Raw genomic sequence first — 10,657 nt, forward strand, 5'->3', positions numbered from 1 at the left:
CAAAAATCGCAAAAATAAGCATTTTGTTGCACTGTACATCAAAAGTGTTATTGAATTTATATGAAGGGATTATCAAGGCACATCTGTGTCAAATTTCAGCTCATTCGGTTGCAATACCAAGGTACAGGAGCCAAAAGTGTCCTTTTTTGGTCAAAAATTGGTCAAAAAATCGCAAAAATAAGCATTTTGTTGTACTGTACACCAAAAGTGTTCTTAAATTTATATGGGGGCATTATCAAGGCACATCTCTGTCAAATTTCAGCTCATTTGGTTGTAATACCAGGGTACAGGGGCCAAAAGTGTCCTTTTTTGGTCAAAAATTGGTCAAAAAATCGCAAAAATAAGCATTTTGTTGTACTGTACACCAAAACTGATATTGAATCTATATGGGGGAATTATCAAGGCACATCTGTGCCAAATTTCAGCTCATTCGGTTATAATACCAGGGTACAGGGGGCCCAAATATACAGTTTTGGTCTTAAGATGACCAAAAAACCTTAATAAAATCATTTAAGAGACAGATATGGAAAAAATGAAAAAAACGCCCGAGGGTATTGGCCCACTCTACCCTTGTGCCAAATTTCAAGTCATTCGGTTGAGGAACAACGGAGATACCGTGTTCTGAAGATTTGACAGGAGAAAGAAACATTACGAATACTAGAAAGGCCGACATTTGCTTAGGAGCAAATACAGCATATTGCAATCCATCTTCATCCTGGAAAAAAATCCCCAAATTCAACAATTTGAAGTAATGTCTGCTCAAAGTGAAAATGAAGTACTGTGGGCACTTGTCAGACACACTTTTATGCCGAATTTCAAGTCATTTGGTTTTCATACAAGGGTATAGGAGCCAAAAGTATACATTTTTTGTCAAAAATGGGTGAAAAACCCAAAATAACTCATTTTTAAAGTGATCTATGAAGAAAGTGTTGATGGGACCCTGTGCTTATATGTCCAATGCACCTATGTACCGAATTCCAAGTCATTAGGTTTTCATACAAGGGTATAGGGGCCAAAAATATACATTTTTTGTCAAAAATGGCTAAAAAACCCAAAATAACTGATTTTTAAGTGATCTATGAAAAAAAGTGTTGATGGGACCCTGTGCTCATATGTCCAATACACCTATGTACCAAATTTCAGGTCATTTGGTTTTCATACAAGGGTATAGGAGCCAAAAATATACATTTTTTGTCAAAAATGGCTAAAAAACCCAAAATAACTGATTTTTTAAGTGATCTATGAAAACAGTGTTGATGGGACCCTGTGCTCATATGTCAAATGCACCTATGTACCAAATTTCAGGTCATTTGGTTTTCATACAAGGGTATAGGAGCCAAAAATAGACATTTTTTGTCAAAAATGGCCAAAAAACCCAAAATAACTCATTTTTGAAATAATCTATGTCAAAAGTGTTGATATAGCCCTGTGCTCATATATCTAATGCACCTTTATACCAAATTTCAGGTCATTTGGCTTTCATACAAGGGCATAGGAGCCAAAAATAGACATTTTTAGTCAAAAATGGCCAAAAAAACCCAAATAAATAATTTTTGAAGTGGTCTATGAACAAAGTGTTGATGGGTTCCTGTGCTCATATGTCCAATGCACCTCTGTACCAAATTTCAGGTCATTAGGTTGTAATACCAGGGCACAGGGGCCCAAAATATACATATTTTGTCTAAAAATGACCAAAAACCCTAAATATCATAAATTCTAAAGCCTGTATCAAAAAAGTGAAAAAAACACCTGGGGGTATTTGCTATCCCTACCTCCATGCCAGATTTCAGCTCATTTGGCCCAAAAATGAAAAAGTTGAATCAATTTGAAGATTTGACAGGAGAAGAAGAAGAAACCAAGGAAAAACAATATATTGCAATCCCATACTATGTATGGATTGCAATATAACAATATATTTCACCATACCTATGGTATGGCTGAAATATAACAAACAAACAAACAAGCAAACAAACTCGGCACACAAGGACATGTTGGCTGCTGTGTTAGGTTTCATCGAGGGTGATTCCTTCTGAGACTACTTTTCATTTGTATCGATTCACACCGACACTGCAAAAAATAGTAACTGGGATTACTAGTAGATAGAAGTACGGTTTATCACGTGTTGACATGTAGCTTGGCACGGCATGCAGAAAGATACAAAGACGCGCACGCATGCCAACACACACACACACACACACACACACACACACACACACACACACACACACACACACACACACACACACACACTAACACACTAACACACACACACACTAACACACACACAAACACAGACGCACACACACAAACACAGACGCACACGCACACACACACGCACGCACACACACTCACATACACACACATACACACACACAGCAGCAGCAAGTTAGAAAAGTAAAGAAAAGTATAAGAAGTTCCTTTTGATAGCAGCACTCACACACACCTTCTCCTCTTTCAGAAATTGCCTTATCGCCATGGGTTCTGTGAAAACTGCAAGTAAATAAACTAATCATAAGACAAGACCCATCTTAAAACTAAAAGCATTTAGAATTATCAAATAAGACAAAAGAATGTGAATTTACCATAGCTAGCTCATTTTCTGCCCATCAGGTGTCTCATCGGATTGAAGTGGACGTAGGGAACGCCACCAAGTCAACTGACATGACCTTCAGCATCCGCCAGAGGGCGTCCAATATCGACACAAACATGGCGGCCTTCCCAGCGCAGGCGCAGATTAGCTTTACTCGTAAAGATGGTGCCAGGTGTCTTAGAGTCATCACCATGGAAACAAAGGCAACCCAAAACAGAGAAGACATGGAAAAGGTGCTTGTAACAGTGTAGTAGAACTAGTAGTAGAACTCAGATAACTGTTGCAGTAGCAGTTGTAGTAGTAGGAGTAGTAGTAGCAGTAGTAGTAGTAGTAGTAGTAGTAGTATAGTAGAAGTAGTAGGAGTAGCATTAGTAATGGTGGTAGTAGTAGTAGTAGTAGATAGAAGTAGTATACGGAAATATTACTAGTGGTAGTAACAGTAAATATTAGTAGTGGTAGTAACAGTAGTGATAGTAATAGTAGTAGTCGTAGTCGTAGTTAGTAGTAGATAGTAGTAGTAGTAGTAGTAGTAGTAGTAGTTTCAGCAACATTGTATGAGCGACAGACTAAGCAGTTGGTAACGACAGAAAAATAGTTGAAGTTGTAGGCTTGTACATGTACGGTAATAGTAGTAGATGTAGAGTGCCAGCAGTAATATCGGAAATAATAGTAGCAGCAGTAACAGTAGCAGCAGCAGAATAAGTAATCATAAAAGAGGAATAGTAAGTAAAAGTAGAAGTTATACTAGTAGCAGTACTAGTATTACAGGTGGTGGTGGTGGTGGGAGCAGTAGAAGCAACAGCGGTAGTAGTAGTAGTAAAAAGTTGTGGAAGTAGCGGTAGAATTGCAAAGGCGTTGTAAAAAAAATGTTTTAATCATGTTTAATGTTTCAGAACCTGAACATTGCCGTGACCGGTCTCGCTGCTGTCCAGAAGACTTCCGCTCTTGCCGAGGGCGGTAAAAACGATCACGCTAAGGTGCACCTGTAAGTAATCTGTTAATATATTCTTTCTTTATTTCAGGCTCTCACTGGCTCATATGACACAAGGACAAACATGAAAATCATAGAATATGTACAATCATTTTCAAACATCCTGGAAATACTATTGCTATGTACAGAGGCGCCGCCAGAGATTGCTGAAGAATGAATTACGGTAAAATGAGTCGGACCTAAAGACAGACTGTACAATGGTATTGGATGAATTGAAAAGCCTATCTACAAAGGAACGGCACTGTTTATGCCACCTGGGGTCGAATGTATCAGTATTGTTGAACACAAACATTTCACTAGTGCTGCAGGATCTAGGCAAATTCATTATTATACGGAAACAATTGTTGTAAGCAATGCGACATTTCGACAGAACACTCGAACGAAAAGAATTCCATAACTGCGCACCAAAAAGCTGGGAGCAATGAGATGTGAACAGTGTTAAACTTTTCTTAATTGTAGGTGAAAGAAAATTCCGAATAATAGTATTTGCACGACGTGACTAAATTGGTATCCTTACTCGGTCACAATAAAAAATGACCGAGTACTTTAAATGCAGTTGTGGTGAGGGTTAAATGATAGTACAGTACGTGGATTGATATAGACTATTAGCTAGACTATATACATCCTAGATCCTGTCTAAGGTCTTATAACTGCATTACTCAGAGTGTGGTCTTTAAAAGAGTACCGAGCAAAAAAGAAAACGGCTGCATGAACGTGGTTTTATTGCGGTAGGAAATTTCCTTTTAGTTGGCACCGATGTAAAACGTCAAATCGGTGGAAGCTTACTTGTAACTAAAGAAATTAGCAGGTTACTCACATTTACACAATGAAGGGTAATTTTCTCGGAATAAAATGAAAGGTATTCATATTTTACTGCAGTTCCATGCAGAACGTTCATATGAAATGTAAGCGTTTTTACATTGAAACGCATGACTAAAACCTTAATTTTTAGGCGCTTTTCCAACTGTCAGACCCCTGAAAGCTTGAAGGGCATTACGTTAAAATAGGAATACGCTAATGCTGTTGATTTCTGCATATGAGTCAGATTGAGACCTGTCTGATAGTGTTACAGGTTGTGCTAGCCAAGGTTTTCACAGTCCTAAAGGATCTTTCGCTCCTGGTACTCCCAGGAGCTGTGAATAGCAACAAGCTCTCAGAAAGGGCCTGATAGTCCCTTATAGCGAAATATCTGACTGTGCCAGTTTTGTAACTTTCTATATATAAGACGATTCAAGTCAAGGAAAACATTGCAACCTAGATGCATCTCAACAGATAGATTACCTCAGTACGTATTTGCACTTTAGAGCTCTAGTTAATGCCTGTACGTTTCTCTCTCTGTAGTTGGTATAACAAAAGCGTAATTAAGGTTCTCTCCTGATTACTCATCAGACCCTTTTAATGAATGATATGGAACGTTTTGATTTGTTCCACAGTCAAAACGTGGAGCGCCTCCTTGCGAGAGGAAGTGTTGGTGACAGTCAGAAGGAGGAACACTACATCTTCCTTGAAGAAAACCGGGAATTAGCCAAGGAACTCAGCGAACCGCGAAGGGTATGTTCACCTCAACTCACACCAACTATTCCTTCACCACAAGTAACGAGATTTATGTCATACCTGTGACGTTCGATACGGGTGCTCCGGACAGTGTGATAACTTCCCGTATATATATATATATCATACAGGCTTCCTTTGAGTAAATTGAACTATTTCGAACGGGCCAAATACGGCACGGTTGAAAATTCGAATACCAAAGTCGGACGTTAGAATTGCTGTTGTTACAATCTTTTTTTCAAGGACACAACATTTTCTCAACTTCTGGTGCATTTCGCATCGAAATATGTGTTTTCTCAGGTGGGTATGACATAAATAAAACACAACACGGTGTATTCCGTATTATCCTCGGTCCCAGCCCTCCCGCGGATCGGATCATCCTCCGGCCTTCGGGCGATCCGACCCGCGGTCGGGCTTGTACCTCGGGTGATACGGAATACACCGTGTTGTATTCTATATACATGTGATCTGTGTATGGGTTATCATATATGCTCCGTGCTTGGATGCATTTTTTGACTGTGATTGTGTTTCATATTATTTCGATATAGTTGATAGAATTTTCATCAATCAGTGACTCCTTTTTAAAGTTAAATACACGTACCCCCAAATCGTCGATGGCTATCAGTCCATGTTGCTCACGGAGTGACCCAGTTCTCGCGAGAGTTGCGAGAACTAGGTCGAGACTTGCGTAGTTCTCCTGCCCCTCACCCCGCCGCCTTGCGGAGTAGGGGTAAGTAGGACTTGGGCAGCTCCCAGCCAGCATTGCGGTTCAACTCTCGCGAGAACTAAGGTCACTCCGTGAGCAAGATGGACTTATACCCTTAATAGATTTTGAGGTAAATGTGTTTACCTTTACAAAGTAGTCACTGATTGATGAAAATTCTATTAACTGTGTACATACGTGACTGATGAATCCCTTCAACGATATTACAATATACTATGCACCACGTCTCATCTCCCCAAAGGCTGGCGGGAATCGAAGTTTTGAACGGTTCTAGAATCAGACAGTTGAGGGAGTGACATGATGTAGAATTTTCCATGTTAAACAATTCATCAACCTTAAGCTAAGTGCACAACCCGCCGTACGTTCAATTTGTCTGTACGGTTTTTTGGAGGCCACGTCCGCCACGTATTTCTGAAAACGTCCAGGCTGTACAGGGCAGGCGCGTAGGCCCGTACGGGAGGCGAATCCACAGCCCGATGGCGCACAAAGTTTTGCCGGCACGTAAAAGTCTACGGCGTGTCTGCGTGCTCCAAAATCCGTCGGATTCCCTACGAGTTCGTACGGAGGCGGCACTTACCACTTACGGATCCCCAAAGATTGCCCACTTTTTAGGACGCATACAGCACATATTTGCACGTACGGCGGGTTGTGCCCTTAGCTTTATGTGCATTGCAGCTGACGGACCAGGTCATATGACCTGTTGTACTCTTTTCGGTCCTTTGTTTGTATGTAGTTTCTTGGCTGAAGACAATGTATTTCCATGTGCCGTTCAAAGTAGATCACAAGACCGGGTGGGATATTAAAATCGTGCTGATATGTTTCAGGGTCCCCAGACTGGTGCAAGTGCTGATCAGAGGTTCAAGAACCTTTACAAGAAGAAACACGCTAGCGTGGAACAGTTTCTTGGCGGTAAGAAGAAAGGCAAAGCCGTGAAGGGGAGGATCACAGACAAGAAACTCAACCAGCAGTACTATGACTACGAGTACCAACCGGAGGAGGAGGAGTAGCAAGTAGCGTTGGGTACCGGTGTGACAGCGTTCTCGCCCCCCCGTGATCTCGCCCCCCCGGGGGCGAAATCACTAGCGATCTCGCCCCCCCGGGGCGAAATCACTAGCGATCTCGCCCTCCCCGGCTAGTGATCTCGCCCCCCTACCTCGCCCCCCTTTAGCGATTTCGCCCCCCCCCCAAAAAAACGGGTTTACATGACATTTTAGAAGTTGATTGGTATAAATCACAAAATGTAGTTTCAGAATGATATAAGTACACGAGTTTGATACATAACTCCATTCATAGTATCAATATTAACGTAATTACATGGTAATAAGATAGTTGAACTTGTTTCAGACAAGGAGGGTTTGGTCCCTTGTATTCCCATTATTGCATATACCTGAGTCTTGACATAAGATGTATTTCATTGTATTCACCTGTCCTCAAGCAACCTATATATCTCCAATATGAAGTCTCTACAATGAAGTGACCACAAAAGAACTATGTAATGTCTTTATTAATTATGCAAATATTAGGTATTAACTAGAATAACGCACATTTTGGTATATGCACCTGGCCAAGGGATATCTTCACCTCCAACATGAGTGTCTTTTCTAGTATTTAGGAACTGATGCATTTACCCGTGTTTCTTAAGACAGGTACTTTACCAGTGTTTGTGTAGCATTTAGCAACAGCTATATCAACTTGCGCGTAGATAGTGTTTATAATGAGAAACTATTATTCACGTGTGTTTTTGTTAGTGCTTTGGAAATGTTTCCAGCACAAGAAAGAAAACACTGTGACAAATTGAAAACATATAGCTGACGTATTCCGTACCATAGACGGTGTTGATTTATACGTTCGCAGTAGCACTGTTTTATGCCACCTCAGCTGCAAAAATTGTCTTTTTTTCATTTCAATGTCATGTTTGCACCGAACAATATAATATCGACTTTCGAGGTATGACATCTTACGGTACGGTAATAAGGTGCCATATAGGTACCAGGTAACACACCATATACGTTACTCCCCAGGTGCAGTATAGTACCAGGTAGCGCACCTGTAATATGTAGTAGCCAGCTGCTCTGGGGGGGGGGGGGCGAAAACGCTAAAGGGGGGCGAAAACCCCGAGATCGCTGTCACACCTGTACGGGGGTACAAAACCGGCTTTTCTTTCTGGACCGGTCTGGAAAAACCGGACCTGAAAAAAATCGATTGAACCTATTAGAAAATGAACAGATTATATTATCAGTAATTCAAATCTTTGGGGGCTTATAGGTCGAAGATTGAAGTAAAGTTATAATCATTTCTACCAAGGAGCTTTGATGAAAACTCCAAGTTTCTACTAAGTTTTAAAGTCAATCGTATAAAGATTTCAAAACGCCGAAGGGAGTCAAATACTCCACCAAACATATTGCTTTGCAGCGAAATGGTCTATTGTTTTGAGTATCGTCTATTCACATGTTTTCACATACTGAATCAGTTCCAGGTTCAGGTCCGGACCTGGACCTGATCCTATGGACCTAAACCGGACCTGGACCTGAATCTTCTGTACCGGTATCCACCACTAGTAGCAAGCACATCGGAGAATAAGTCCTTTCATCATGAAGCAAGATGAATCTTACTTAGTTGTTATTACTCCGTATTGACCACTTTTGTCTGAGGGTTGTATGTTCAGAGTGACGGGTAGTAAATAAAGTGATAGTAATTAACGATGTTCTGAAAGTCCGTCTGTGGTGGATAATGGCATCATGAAAGGTGACTTATCTTTGTTTAAAACCCCTGTCTTGGTGAACGGGATGCACGTGTATCATGCCTGTATGCAGGTCCAGTACCTTTACGGGTTGTGGGCAATGCTCAGTTATATCTGTATTTGTATCTAGATCTAAAGAGCCGGTATAACCGCCCTTCGGTGTAAGACACCAGCTTCGCAGGCACGCGGTGCGGCAGCAGCTGATTATATTACACTGAAAGACCCATCACACCTAACTGTTGCACATCTATCTGCAAGCGTTCTTTAGAACTACTCATAGAAGATGCCCATACTCTGCTTGGTGATAACAAATTCCACTCTACGATAGTTCTGGGAAAGTATGAATTTCTTGAACACATCAATCCTAGGTTGGTAACTCTGGTACTTGAAGCCGAAGGCATGACTGTTTCTTGTTCTTTTTTGAGTTGCTATCTGGCATACCGCAGCAAACAGCGTAGACTGGGGAAGTCAATCTGCAGCAGCAGTACAGAATAGGTCAAAGTTTACTGATCTGCTTAATAAGGCAGCTTAGGGGGTTAAGTTGGAAAAGAAATATCCTCAACAACAGGACAAGGGTTATATCTGGGTTTGGTAAGTCCCTGTCTATTAGAAGTGATAACATAAATCTACGTGTTCTAGCAATGTTATCATTTACAGAATGTACTTACATTCTATTTGTTTTTTATCAACTGTATGTAGTAGAGGTACCGGTGCGCTTGTTTTCCTGAACAAAGGCCTATAACCTAACACATGCCCTAAGGTGTTTTAGATTATACAGGATTTAGTTCACATATGTGTCAGATTGATATAAGATAATGACTATATGATAAAACGCTTCGCTCACTTGGTGGTTGATTCGGTGGTTATAGGACCCAACCATGCCTTATGACATCTATGAAATAAGTATGACAAGATGCTGTTGCAGAATTCAGCGTTATAATACCTTATATTATAGTGGTGCCAGGTAATAAACTATGAAAAGCTTTGTAACCTATCCACACTGACAACAAGACTTTGGAACAATACACAAACAATTGAAATAGTATCAAAACATTTTATTTGTACCATTAGTACCTCGTATTAAACAAAATATAACCTATGCGAAAGTGTATATTTTTTGTGTTTCTAAATCATTATTCATAAGAATATAGTAGGGCACAACTAGGGAGTACTTACTTCCAACGTTTAGATGTCAATCAGACACCATCATCAGGTTAGAATGACTGGAAACTACTTCTTGCTGCTACTTATAGCCGATGTAGGTGGCGCTGCAGCAGCAAGAATGCCGTCCCAAACGTGGTTCATGTCGTCTCTGTTCATGACTGGAGCTGGTTTTCTGATCCAAACTGCCTCCTTAATCCTCCATGTTTTCCACTCTGTCAATGACTCGAGCCCCCTCACAGTCTGTTACACAATTGTTTCTGCTGATGCGGTCGTTGACCGCTATAAGTAGCAGGAAGAAGTAGTTTCCAGTCATTTACCCTGAAGATGGTGTCTGATAGACATCGAAACGTTGGGAGTAAAACGCCTAAAGAACCTTACTATATTGTCAAGTATTAAAGAGACATACACACACGCATGCGCACACTCATGCACAGACGTACGCACGTATATATATATGGCAACGGGTTTCAATGGGATTAAAAATTTTCTTCCTAAACTTCTTTTCATATATCTTTAATATCTAACACATCTTAGTTAAACATTTATAATTAAATATTCATAAATTATGCTAATGAGATGACGTAATGGGTCAAAATCCAAGATGGTCGACAATATCAGGATTTAAAGTGTAACAAGCTTATTTTCACTCAGATTTCATCACTACGTGGTATTTTCTTACAGAAAACATTCATGTGAACGTTTAAAATCCATTTTCATGGGGTTTTAGCGTTATATGTTGAAAAAATGTATCTTGAAAAATTTAAGGTTGATAATCCAAGATGGCGGATAGCTAAACTACAGATGACGTCATTCTATGACGTCATTTTGATGTCGTTGGGTCGGCTTTTGACAACAGAAGTCTTATAACACTTTAATATTAATAAGAAACCTTTATTG

At 40.3% G+C, this 10,657-nt stretch overlaps 1 protein-coding gene across 1 annotated transcript in view; it reads left to right on the top strand.

The window, feature by feature from the left end:
* The window catches only part of LOC118404940 (circularly permutated Ras protein 1-like), a 26,800-nt gene extending 17,105 nt beyond the window's left edge, over positions 1 to 9,695 (top strand). The window contains exons 15-19 of the mRNA XM_035804338.1: positions 2,611 to 2,823; positions 3,484 to 3,575; positions 5,015 to 5,132; positions 6,681 to 6,884; positions 7,993 to 9,695. Of these exons, the coding sequence (XP_035660231.1) occupies positions 2,611 to 2,823; positions 3,484 to 3,575; positions 5,015 to 5,132; positions 6,681 to 6,863 (606 nt within the window). The 3' untranslated portion in view covers positions 6,864 to 6,884; positions 7,993 to 9,695. The remainder of the gene's footprint in view (positions 1 to 2,610; positions 2,824 to 3,483; positions 3,576 to 5,014; positions 5,133 to 6,680; positions 6,885 to 7,992) is intronic.
* Positions 9,696 to 10,657: the final 962 nt, after the last annotated feature.

The sequence above is a fragment of the Branchiostoma floridae genome, chromosome 17 (assembly GCF_000003815.2).
Source record: "Branchiostoma floridae strain S238N-H82 chromosome 17, Bfl_VNyyK, whole genome shotgun sequence".
Classification (NCBI taxonomy): domain Eukaryota; kingdom Metazoa; phylum Chordata; class Leptocardii; order Amphioxiformes; family Branchiostomatidae; genus Branchiostoma; species Branchiostoma floridae.